At 37.7% G+C, this 12,797-nt stretch overlaps 2 protein-coding genes across 2 annotated transcripts in view; one reads left to right on the top strand and one right to left on the bottom strand.

Moving 5' to 3' along the window:
• swt1 (SWT1 RNA endoribonuclease homolog) overlaps positions 1-4,073 on the bottom strand; it is a 24,381-nt gene extending 20,308 nt beyond the window's left edge. The window contains exons 1-4 of the mRNA XM_056269541.1: positions 4,044-4,073; positions 2,409-2,502; positions 2,144-2,208; positions 312-1,383 (exon numbers count right to left, since the gene is read on the bottom strand). Coding sequence (XP_056125516.1) covers positions 312-1,383; positions 2,144-2,208; positions 2,409-2,492 — 1,221 coding nt within the window. The 5' untranslated portion in view covers positions 2,493-2,502; positions 4,044-4,073. The remainder of the gene's footprint in view (positions 1-311; positions 1,384-2,143; positions 2,209-2,408; positions 2,503-4,043) is intronic.
• trmt1l (tRNA methyltransferase 1-like) lies at positions 3,640-12,797 on the top strand. The gene is made up of 16 exons (XM_056269543.1): positions 3,640-3,704; positions 5,077-5,208; positions 5,304-5,366; positions 5,472-5,585; positions 5,715-5,779; positions 8,564-8,720; positions 9,349-9,469; positions 10,276-10,355; positions 10,500-10,743; positions 10,831-11,043; positions 11,134-11,324; positions 11,531-11,609; positions 11,729-11,895; positions 12,066-12,131; positions 12,286-12,415; positions 12,513-12,797. Exons 1-16 carry the CDS (start codon positions 3,644-3,646, stop codon positions 12,703-12,705), a joined length of 2,076 nt encoding a protein of 691 aa, XP_056125518.1. The 5' UTR covers positions 3,640-3,643; the 3' UTR covers positions 12,706-12,797.

Raw genomic sequence — 12,797 nt, 5'->3', positions numbered from 1 at the left:
CTGTTAAATTTGTGTTTAATTCAATAGAAAAAATTATATTATTTTAATGGAATTTCCTAATTCACTGCTGTTTCCTCTTAAATATTGTCGAAAATTTTCTTCAACACTGTGAGGAATAACACTGTGAGGACTATTGGATAATGTCAATTAGTATATATATAAATTAAATGTCTTGTTTTTCACATTTTGTTATGTCGCTGCCTTATGTTAAACTACAGATTCGTGACTATATATATATATATATATATATTTAAGAGAAATGTCTTGTAACACTGATTCAGATGAAGATGGCCCAAACACAAGACACTTACATTTTGTGCCTTACAGGAAGTATTGCTTTGAATCGAGACCTCTCTTGTTTTGTCAGTGTGCACTTGCTGGACTTGCTGAGAAACATATGAAGGACGTGATGGGCAAAGAGAAGAGGGTCTATGAGAGGTCTGAGGCAAAACTTCTTTAGGCCTCTGTACTTGCTGTTGTGCGATAAAATATTTGCGTTTAGATGGAGTAAAGCCAGCAAGATAAGGCTGAGTGGAACATTGAGTACTGCTATCTGAAGAATGCACATTAAACATATTTGTGTTTGTCCGAACTTTAACAGCAGTGGCTTTCATAGGGATCTTGAAAGTGACTTTTGCTGTGGGACCACCAAAGAATGGCCTTTTTTCTTTTAAGTTTTCACCAGGTACATTACCCAACTGTACATGGTCTTGCATCTTGGGTGAAATATCCTCTAGTAATTTCAGTTTAGATCCAGAATTTACATGTTTCACTACTGGCAAAGCTTCTTTGGGGTTGTCATTACCAGTTTTACCACGAGAACTCTGTGCACCAACAGTTTGGTTGAACTTCTTGAAACTCCTGCCCACCAACATTTCTTTTTGAACTTCAGAATTACAGTCTGCATGTGCTACTTTGGTCATGTTATTGTCATCTCTTCGCTTGGGTTCAGCATGAAGTTCTGGTGACAAAGTCCTCTTCATGGGTTTCCGCTTTTTCTCCTGGAGTTTCTCAGTGGAACAATCATCCTTTGCAGGCGTCCGCCTGCAATCCTCTGTTGCAGATCTCCTCGACACTAGCTCCTGTCTCTTCTTCTCCAAATCCTTTGAAGAAGGCTGGTTTAATCCTGCATGCCTGCTGGAGCTTTTCCCTGAGACATGGGCGCTTGCAATTTCATGCTTCCCTTTGGGATTCACTTGCTCTTTATCATGTGTGACAGGTGACTTGAAAACTGGCCTGGAATTCTCAGTTTCTTTGCTTTCTCTGGATCTTTCTTTCTTCCTCTTGTTGTCTCCAGCATCGGTCTTCTTTAATTTCGTATCAAATCCTCTTGCTGATGGTGAGTCAACAGCCCTCCTCCATTTAGCTTCATCTTTGTCAGAACTGTAAATCAATGGAAAGTTTTTATTGAATAGATAACTCACAATAAATATTTGGTGAGGAAATGGTATACAAGGAAATATTGGAAAAGAAAATGCTTTCTTTATTTACTTTCTTTACATTAGGTGCCTTGATTAAGTTCTTCTTTCTTTATTTTGTATATGCATATAATGCTCTAAGTTCTCAAAAAGTTAGTTTGCTCGCATGTGTAGCTCAGGAAGCTGAAGCAAGGTAAAAGGCTCTAACCACAATAACGCTAACTCGTGACCTTTCCGTAATGAATGCTGACGGTATAACACCTGTAAGCGAGACATGTACACGATGAACTTGCAGTTAGAACATCTATTTACTCTCAGGTGCACTTGGAAGTGCTATGTAATTATTTGGCATCACTGTATGACGTAGTTGCTATATGCAGATGCAAAATGTAGTAGCCTCTGACCAAGTAATCATTGATTAAACTCATTACTCATTTTATCAACAACTTTTATTGTATCCTGATTTTATAAACTGCATCAATTTTTAAAAGGTTTCATGATCTAGCACATTCTTATCTATCATTGACCCTGGAATAAATGGAATAAATTAAAAAACTTTGCAGAAGGTAAAGATGGCAGAATGTTTTTCTTACACACTGTCAGTTCTATACATTATATTATATTGTAAACACAATGTGTAAATCTATATAAAACAAGTATGTACAAACACTCAAAAATGTATTCTAATTCTAAATTCTACTAATATTTTACACCCCGAGACCCACCTTACATACCGATGATGATGTTTGTGTTTGCTCTTTGGGCTGCTGAATCTCTTTGTGCCTTTCTCCTATGACCAAAAACATTCACTCTTTTACCAAATGCTTTTATCCAAGATAATTTACTTTCAAACAAGAATTAATGTTAATAATTTAATGCTAATATGAATGAGAATGAACATGTAAAAAATAATGAGAATAACTCAGATGTTAGGAATAACTAGATTAAAAACTGCACTTTCCAACAACAATTATGTTGCAGATTCCTCACCTTCTTCTCATCTTCACGCAAAGAGCTTGATGACATTCTTTCATCCTTTTTGTGTTTCTTCTTCTTTGATTTCTTGCTAGACATTCTCAAAACCCTGTGAAAGAACAGAACAGAACATTTTTTGGAAAATGATTTCAGTCCCTTACATTAAATCAAAAATACAGAGTCTAATGTTAAAAAAATCCACAGGTTGGTTGTTTGTTACTTTTAAGAGGACAGCAGTACAGCATGGCTTGATGCGCCAGTGTTGTTATTGTTATTAAAAAATCATTTTCTTTTATTAAAATAAAGCTTAAATAAATTGTTATATAAATATTATAAGAAACACTTTCACGTGTAAACCAAAATTAGATATGTCTAAATGTAACTAAATTAAGTAAGTTTAAGTTGACCTACAAAAATGACTTGTTATTTAAAAATAAATTAAAAATGAATAGAAAAATTATATAAATAAAAGTACATAACAAAATTACTAAAACGATTTAGTAAAAAAACATGGGAAGGTAATCTAGTTTTAGATTTTATTGTTTACATATTGATTTCTGCTACAATAATAACAGTGTAACTTTTATACAGTCATTTTCATACAAGAATCTACTTTAGAGAGCATTTCTAGTCAGTACTAAGTACAAAGAAAACTTTTTTTCTCCCAAGAGCTGCATATCAGCGAATCCCAAACAAAAATCCTGTTCATCCTTGAGAAACAGATAGTGCTAACTGCCCATGTAAACAAAGTGTAGCACTACATAAAGCTCTCAATGAAATCTCGTTAGTAAGTGTAACGTTACTTGTAAAAATGTGGCAACTTTAGGTCATACAGAAATACAACTGTGACAGGGATGTCAAACGAATACTAACATTGCATCACATTTTCTGACCTTCCTAAATGTCTAACGTTACGTTACATTACAACTTAAAATCTTGAGAAACATGGAATTCAAGCGTCAACAAGAGTCTTACTTATACGTTTTTGTTTTATTTTCTACAGCTTCAGTGAGAAAGAGGTTTACCTATCACAAGCCGACACCGAATGACAGAAGGTAAAAATATTCTTCAAGCAATAAGAGTTGTTTTCACTTCACCACTTGCTTACATTTGCCTCGCTGAGTCGCTGATGAATTCACTTCCGCCCTTTTAGTTTGCGTAGTTTACGGGACCACGATTGGTGCAGCCCCACAACGCAACCGCCCACAACGCTCAATGCGTACGGATCCGAATTCTGCTAGTTTGGGAAAATGGCGGAGCTCAAGGAAGGGGACGCTGAGCAACTTCACCAGGAGGACGCCAATATAAAAGGCAAAATAATTTGAATTAATAATTATACATTTATTCAACCCTGTTTAGCAGGTTCCTTAAATAACACTCAGCATTTAGAAATTTTGTATTTTATGCAATTTATCCTTAATGCTACTTCAAAACTGCAGAAGTAAATATAGGCCTCCTCATGGAGCTCCACCATAGGACCTAGGTGCAAATAATGTAAATGTTCAAAACGCAAATATTCTCGCCCACATCGACAAAGAACTGACATGTCACTAGGTTGCAAAAACTTTAAATCAATCGATGCATTATTATCTGAGTTAAACAATAAATTGTGAATAACAGTATGTATACTAAATGTAGCAACGGTCTTACCGCGGAGCTCCGCACTAGGGCCGTTCTGCTTGAAAACATCAGCCTCAGAAAGCGGGATTGGTTACTTCATGGAAATGTACATGGGTTAACATATGAGGGCGCTCCAGTATTGTCGTTGTGGTTTAAAAAAATAATAGTTTTCTTCATTACAGTGTCTGCAATGCGAGCGATGCACTGTAATCTGTCCTGAGACTTTTCTGCAAAACTCAACCTCTACGTAGCTAAACATACTCCATTCAAACTTCGTTTTGTTGAAAATTCTACGAATTTATCATAGTATTATTTTTTTTATAAATAAATTGTATTGTTTAAAAGTTAAGTTCTCCCATTTCCTAGGCGGTCATAATTGACAAAAAATTCATTATAATATAAGAAATTATGACATAAATATGATAACGAGTCGTAATTATTATCAAATAAAACACTTTATATGCATTTATTTTAACTTTATCTCATAATGTTTACTTTTTATAATTATGATTTATCAAAGCATGATTTATTTTTCTCATGTGAACAAATCTAACCAATCCAAATTGTTCACACACTAAATCCTAAAATTATTATTATCCTGAAATGAATTCTTTCCTCGTTTAAAATATCCACATTTTTAATGTGTATTATTTTCCAGATGTATTTTCCAATTTTAACGTCGAAAGTCTTGGCCTGGAACGAGGGGTGAAACAATACAATCTCTCTATATATAAAGGCTTTAAAAAAAATTAAGACATTGTACCAAGGCAATTTTAATGTTGTATTCTTATAACATCAACAAAAAGAAGTTGTTATAGTAAAAAATCAACCCCGGGACATACAAATGACTGTTAGTCGAAGAAACACCCAATTGATTGTGATTGTACAGTAAGACCAGTTGATTGCAACTGTAATTTTCATCAATGGAAAATATATAATATTTTTTTAATTTATTAAATATTTAATTAACTAATGATATTTTCATGAAGGAAAACTCTTTCGTCTTTAAGTTTGCTTCAATATACAGTATTTTGCTGAAGTGTGAATTTGTTTGTATTAACAGACACTGGGACTGATACCAGTAAGATCCTCGCTGAATCTGTGGAGCGTGAGCAAATGCCAACTCAATCAGCAACTACTACTCCAGTGAAAACAGAGGACAAAAATGGACAAACATCCTCCACTGTCGTGTCAGGTAAATATTCAACAGTATATGATGATTATCACTCAGACAGGATGTCTCTCACCATTGTTAAATCACTGAATTGAAATCATCCGTCTCTGTTTCAGAGAGACATGTGTCTATTCAAACCACACTGGAAGGGCTCGAAATGCTTGTGGATTTAAACGGAGGTACTTAAACCAGAAGTACCTGTTTATTCTGTCCGTTTATTACAACCACCAGCAGACCACTTGAATCTGAAGCTAATAAATATCTCTGTTCATTGATTTTGACAGCCGGGAGGAAGTCTTGTCCATTGTGTCCAGAAGAGAAATTTAAGGCCTGTTACAGTCATAAACTTAGACGACACCTGCAGAACTTACACTGGAAAGTTTACGTGGAATTTGAAAGTAAATGGTTCTCTTTGGCAGCTAATTTTCTTTTTCAACACACATTTGAAAGCTGTTGCTTCGGGTTAGCAGCTAATTCATGCGTGAACATTTTGCTTGGGTAAATTAACTTTGTTTCCTCTCCTGCAGGCCAAAGGATGTGCATCTGTCATCTGCCTTGCCGACAACTCAAGTCCAGTCTAGGCTCTGACCAGGTAAGATGACGTGTTATGAAGTGTTTCTTTCCATACACATCCCATGGCTGTAATTATATTGACAAAAAGCCTTTCTATTCTAAAGTGAACATAGAGATGCTGATGCTTTATTTAAAATGTATAATTGTTCTTAGCTTTGCGAAACTTGTTAGTTTACAACGATTGAACCTCATTACTATAATGCGAACCTCATTACTATACACTGAACAAAATTATAAACGCAACACTTTTGTTTTTGCCCCCATTTTTAATGAGCTGAAGTAAAACTGCTCATTGTAGAGTGGCCTTTTATTGTGGCCAGCCTAATAGGCACACCTGTGCAATAATCATACTGTCTAATCAGCATCTTGATATGTCACACCTGTGAGGTGGATGGATTATAGAGAGAGCGTTTCTCAATACCAAGTACGCAAACTTCGGACTTGCGTCCTTGGTAGTTCGGACTTGCCAAGTTCGACTCAGGAGAACGAACTCCCGAGGACGAGAGGACGCGAGTCCGGTTATTCTGCAAATGGAACAGTGCGTTCTTGATCGCGTCACTCAGCACGCTCTGGCTACTCTGGTTATCTCTTTATGTATATTTTAGGCAACAATAAAACGAAATATGCTACAACTCTGCCTCTTTTCGTCAACAATAAAACAAAATATGTTATAAAACACCACTCTGCCTCTTTTCATTTAAAAATCTTAAACATATAGTAGCCTAATGGCCATGTGGTTCAGGCAACGCGTACATTATCTTCACTGCATATATTTATAACAACATGAACATGATCTTTTTGTTTTCATTTTAAAAATATGAAACATTATTGATTTTTATTGACATTTAACAAACAGAGACAGGGTTGTGTCATTTTATTTTATTGTACATATAGTGAAGAGAATGTTAATATTAATATATAAATATATATTTTTAAAGTAGCCTATGTCTCTTTTTCTTAATTGTCAGTTTTAATGATCAATAATATCTACAATGATAAATAAGGCAAACAATTCAAACATAAGTAAGCTCTCTAATAGGCTACAAAGTTAAAGTTAAATAGCCTAAATATATAAAGTTATGAATCTTCACTTTGCCCTCAGCCAAAAAGGATTTTTTTTTTGCCATGGAACAAACAATAGTTTAATGAGCCCAAGGATCGACTTATGGTGCGTTCAAGTCATCTCGTATAGATCGTATTTACGAGTTGAACGCACTTGAACGCCACCACAATGTCGTAAATACCAGTGGGGAGTTCGGGATTTTCTCTAAGCCCCGATCTTTCCGAGTTGTGGGCGTGTCACTGAGAAACATGGCGAATTACCAAATTACTTAAATATTATGCAGTGATATCGTCAAGGTTTTCTTATTTACAGCGCAGTTAAGCGAATTGCCTGCACAGAATATGATGGCATCATAATATAACAGTGCAACATGTAACGATAAAGTTGGCAGTGGCTTCATAAATTAATTAAAAACATAAAAAACAAAGTACATCCGATGCACATTTCTTTGTTCTTCATTTTCTAGAACAACAGTTTAAGAACCTTACTGTATTTTTATGTAATTAATTAAGAGAAAGTACTCCGCCATCTTCCTCCGACAAAAGTGACTTGAACGCACTGTCGTCGTAAACACGACTTCCCACCTCGTACGTACGAACTTCCCCAGGAGGACTTGAACGCACCATTATACACAAGACGAATTATACGTCAAGTTTATCCACTAGAGACATCAGAGCCAGCGGCTAACGTCAGCACTAGCCGAGGAAAAGCTGTTCCAGTCGGGGTTGATGAGCGTTGAACACCCGCGGTGAACGCCTGGATGTCACAACTCCGAAAACGTCAGATAGGCCTACATTTTTCAAATAGGCGCTATCTTTATAAATAAACCACAGATTTGAGCTTTAAACAACCACATTCTCGCCTGAAACACTCTTAAAATTACATTTCATGACACAATAACAGTAGTATTTTGATATTACGCGGGTTTTCTCCTCTGCTATTGACGCTTGCTGGTTGGTGCGAGATGCATTCTGGGATACCTGGCTGTCTCAAGTCCGCACAAGTCACCTCTCGATGCATCCTCGGTAAACGGGGCGGATGGCGGATCAAGAACACATCCGGGGATTTGAACTGGACTTGGCTAGATGTGAACTTTGAATTGGAACAGTACTTGGGCAGTGACTGATGACGTTTCACAAGCCCACAAGAACACAAGTACAGACAAGAACGCATATTGAGAAACGGAAACATACCAATGACTAATTGCTCACCAATGCCACATTCAAAAATAATAATAATTCTGAAATATTATTACATTTTAAAATAACTGTTGAAATGTAATTTATTCCTGTGATGGCAAATCTGAATTTTTAGCATCAGTACACCAGTCTTCAGGGTCACATGATCCTTCATAACTCATTCTAATGTGCTGAATTGGTGCTCAAAAAACATTTCTTATAGATTTCAATGTTGAAAACAGTTGTGCTGCTAAATCTTTTTCTAGGACTCTTTAGTGAATAGAAGGTTCAGAAGAACAGCATTTATTTGTAATAGATATTATTATAAATAGCTTTTACTGTCTCTTTTGATTCATGTAATGCATCCGTGCTGAATAAAAGAAGAATATCTTGCTGACCCCAGCCGTAAATATAAATATCCAGCCGTAGCCTTGTTTTCCTGTTGTTGGACAGTACAGAATAGATAGATCGAAAAGCTTTTATCTGTGCCAGTTTATCAGGAAAAATTAAATTACATCCTCTTGAATTAATACATTTATGTATTTGTTCCCCTCACCTCCAGACTCAAAGCAGACTTGTGGCTCACTACCACTGTGTGGTTTGCTCTGTCACTATTGCTCGCAAGACAGACATGATCAGTCATCTCAAACGCCACTTCAACAAGGGTGAGACAGAGGCCAGCTATTCAGGCAGCTCAGATGTACCCTTTGAACAACCTGGTGAGCCTTTACTCTATTGCTGTTTAAAATGTTTGATATGCTTCTTCGTTTTATGTGCTTTACTGACATGACCGATAATTGTGCATTTGTGCTGACAGCTTCTCAGAGGGTGAGACAATAGCCAATAAAAGAGAACAGCATGAACATGATGCCAGTTTGTTGATGTGGAATAATGTAGATGTTGGGATTGTTTTCATAAAAATAATAGTTCCATTTTTTGTGTTATGTCCTTTTATCTTGTGCCTTTAACCTTTTGAATTTGCAGGTAGGGTAAGAAAGAATAGGTAAATCTAACCTAAACCATACAGCACTCAGCCGCTCACAAGATGAAGTTCTTCAGGAGTGATATGAAAGATCCCCGTGTGGTTCATGTTCAGGCCTTGGCCTTTGCTTTTTAGTTTAGTCTCACAGGAGTTGGTTAAAATGCTTTAATTCGCTACAGCACTAAGCAATTAATTTATTCAATTGCATATTAAATCCACTCATTAGGGTATTTGTGTAGGCAGCATCTGAAGAGCGTACTCCTGAGTCCTCAGCCTTTTTACAGTTTTTTTAAGGATGCTATTCCTCTGCATTTAGTCAATATTTACCAAATTATTTGTCCGCATTGATTCTCTTTCTTTCTCAGTCCCAGGTGGACAGGCTTATGAGATTATGAAAGAACTGGGCACCAATGTCCAGCTCCTGCCCAACCACACCACACCCCAGAAGACAGACACCTACTTCAACCGCAAGATGAAGACAAACAGGTTGGAGAATTATTTTTATTTGACGAACGACTCGTTATTTAAATGTGTACCTCGTAAAAGATATAACGAACCAAAAACAGAGTTCAAACAGTTTACAATAAAACAAAAGAATGGCGTCAAGCTCCCTACTTTCCCAAAAATCAATATTTACAATATATTCACAATCAGGCAAACAAACTGAAAAGGGCAGTCCAAATTAGTGTAGGTAAACAGGCAAAGGGTCAAATATACCAATGTAACAAGTTATTTAGATACACAGCTCTCAAAAAGCTCTTATCACTCAAATACTCTTTAACAGTCTCAAAACTCTTAACACTCAAATCACAAACTCTCTCTGCTCAAAACACAAGATCTCCTTACTTCCTGTAAAGGAAGTGATGTCTCTTTTTAAAACAAGCTGCACCAATCAGGATCGAGCAGCAATCATCGTGCAGGAACCAATCAGATAGGCGTTCCAATCATCCTGCAGGAACCAATCAGATGACGTTCCTAAACAGACACACTGAGAGACTGACAAAACAACAGAGATAACAAAATACAAACCATAGGGTCGAAACATGTAAACCCACATTACAATAAAATATTTATTTGTACTTTAGCATCTTAAATGTAACTTTGGCTGAAGTTATACTTAATATACTTAATTATCTACTTAATATTTTATTTCTGTTTATATAAATATATTAATATTTAGTAAAATAATAAAAAAAATAGACCTACCTATGGGTCATGGACACCCTGTTGAAAAACCCTATAAAGTGCTGATTATTTGATGATTGTATCACACTAAAATGTGATTGTTGTAGGCAGCTGGTGTTCTGCTCTCTGGCTGTTCTTGCTGAGGAGAGGAATCCACTCGAATGTCTCGATGCCTTTGGAGCGACTGGTAGGAAATGTACTGTAAAGAAAGAGCTAACATCTCATGATGATAAATCGCACTGCTCAGTTTTTGCTCCGAATGATTTGATAAAAATGAAAAGGGTTGTATACCTATTTGCATACATTTAGAACATATTGATCCTTTTTGTAGGAATCATGGGTTTGCAGTGGGCAAAGCATCTGCGCAACTCTGTAAAGGTTACTATAAATGACTTAAGCGAAGCTTGCGTGAAGATGATTAAGGAGAATTGTCATCTGAACCACATCCGAGTAGAGGGCACTCGTACAGGCCGGCAGCTCGACGGAGCGGGAGATGCAGACTCGCCCATTGCCTCCGTGGAGGTGGTGAAGATGGACGCCAATGTCATCATGCACCTGAGACCCTTCGACTACATGTGAGTGAGAGACTGATGAACTGTTGGTGATAATGACTAAAAACATTGTACGCATAATAATTTACTGCATTCCTGTTTTAAAATCAGACACCTTGACCCATTTGGAACGTCTGTAAACTATCTGGACGCTGCTTTTCGTAACGTTCGGAACCTGGGCATTGTCTCTGTGACGTCGACAGACACCGGTTCGCTTTACTCTAAATCCCTGAATGTGACGCTTCGACATTACGGTTGCCAGATAGTCCGAACTGAGTATTACAGGGAACTCGCGGCGCGTATGGTATTGGCATCAGTGGCCAGGTGGGCAGGTCTTTCTGAAATGAATCAGCATACACATCTTTATTTTATTAGACCGTTTGCAAACCGTCTTGTCAATGCATGTCATTTCAGGGCGGCTGCACGCTGCAACAAAGGGATTGAAGTGCTGTTGGCCGTAGCTCTTGAGCACTTTGTCCTCGTAGTGGTGCGAGTTCTTAGAGGGCCCACCCAGGCAGACGAGTCCTCTAAGAAACTGCGGCAGCTGTTGCACTGCCAGTGGTGTGAAGAAAGGGTGTTCTTCAAGCCAGGAAGCATGGTGGAGGGTGAGAAAGCACTTGTACAAACAAACAGCTGCACCCTGATAGTGTCCCTGTAGCCAAAATAGTCGAGCATGGCTACAGTAATGGCAAGGTCATGGGTTTGATTCCCATGCATGAACTGAATCAATGAATCAATGCATGAACTGATCAAATGTATAACCGCCAAATCCATAAATGTAAATACATGTTCCTGCTTATGGTATATACAGAAAACCTGTACAGACAGCTGCCCTGCCAGTGCCATGGGAGTATGCCAGGAAAAACAGCAGTAGAGCTTGGACCACTTTGGTGAGATCATGTCATTCATACTTTTTTGTTTTTGTTTATAAACACTAATTATGATAATGCTTAATTCCTTCATTAATGACTATCATTTTTTTTTCTTTATTACCCCTTCCATCCACCAGGGCCGGCCCTCTGTTTAACACTGGTTTTCTGAGGCGGATGTTGGTGGCAACAGTGCAGCACAATATGGAAGACATCCAGCCTCTGGTGAAGACACTCATTTGTGAAGCTGACTGCACCACTCTCAAACCTTTCCCTGTCCCGGGATTCTCTGCCTTCTCCAACCAAGGTGTGTTTGGGTGTGCCCAAAGGTTTTTGCCCATCACTGTTTTTTCAGTAATCTTCTGGTTATTTATTCGTTAAATACAGCGTGGAGATGATAAATCTGAACTTGTTTTTTCCAGCATAACTTGATTTTTGCCTTGTATTTTTCAATCAATTTGACACATTTTTGTCTAGTGGAATGTGGTGTGGTCATAAAAACTTTACAGAAGGTTGAAGAGGCGGATACATCTGACCAGTCAGGTATTTGTTGCTTTATCAATGTCTTTTATCTGCTGTTCTCAGGGGTTTAACTGTTCCTAGGTCATCCCAGATTAAGTAGGGTTCATGGTAGAATAAAAGCTAAAATGGATTGATTGATAAAGTGTATTTTTTTCTTTTACTTTTTTATGTTCAGGGAAAAGAAAGCCCACAGGGGAGGACTGTGGGAATGTGCTGAAGAAAGTCAAATCAGATACATCTTTGGAGCATCCAGCATTCTACTACAGCATCCATCGGCACAGCATCCGCGGCATGAACATGCCTAAGTTAGTCAGCGCAAACTTCTCCATACACTGTCATGTATTGATGTACAATACATAATACATGTAGAATCTGACACTGAGGTTTGTTCCTCTCTCTCAGGCTGAATAAGTTCCTGCAGTATCTCACGGAGGCCGGGTTTAGAGTGAGCCGCACACACTTTGACCCAACAGGTGTGCGGACCGATGCCACCCTGGCACAGTTTAAGGAAGTGCTTACAAAATACAGCGTGCCTACCTACTCATCCGCCCCTCAAAGCAACGCTGTCAGCTCAGACCGACGTCTAACTCTCTGACTTTAGATACTGTGCCCGTGTGGGCATGCATTTGAGAGTTTGGACAGCACAGAGGTCAACTTTGGCTATTTTTATTGATGAGTTTTCCTGTT

The sequence above is a fragment of the Rhinichthys klamathensis genome, unplaced genomic scaffold, assembly GCF_029890125.1.
Source record: "Rhinichthys klamathensis goyatoka isolate OS25496 unplaced genomic scaffold, OSU_Roscu_1.1 h1tg000281l_1, whole genome shotgun sequence".
Lineage (NCBI taxonomy): Eukaryota > Metazoa > Chordata > Actinopteri > Cypriniformes > Leuciscidae > Rhinichthys > Rhinichthys klamathensis.
This window is presented reverse-complemented; position numbering and strand designations above follow the sequence as displayed.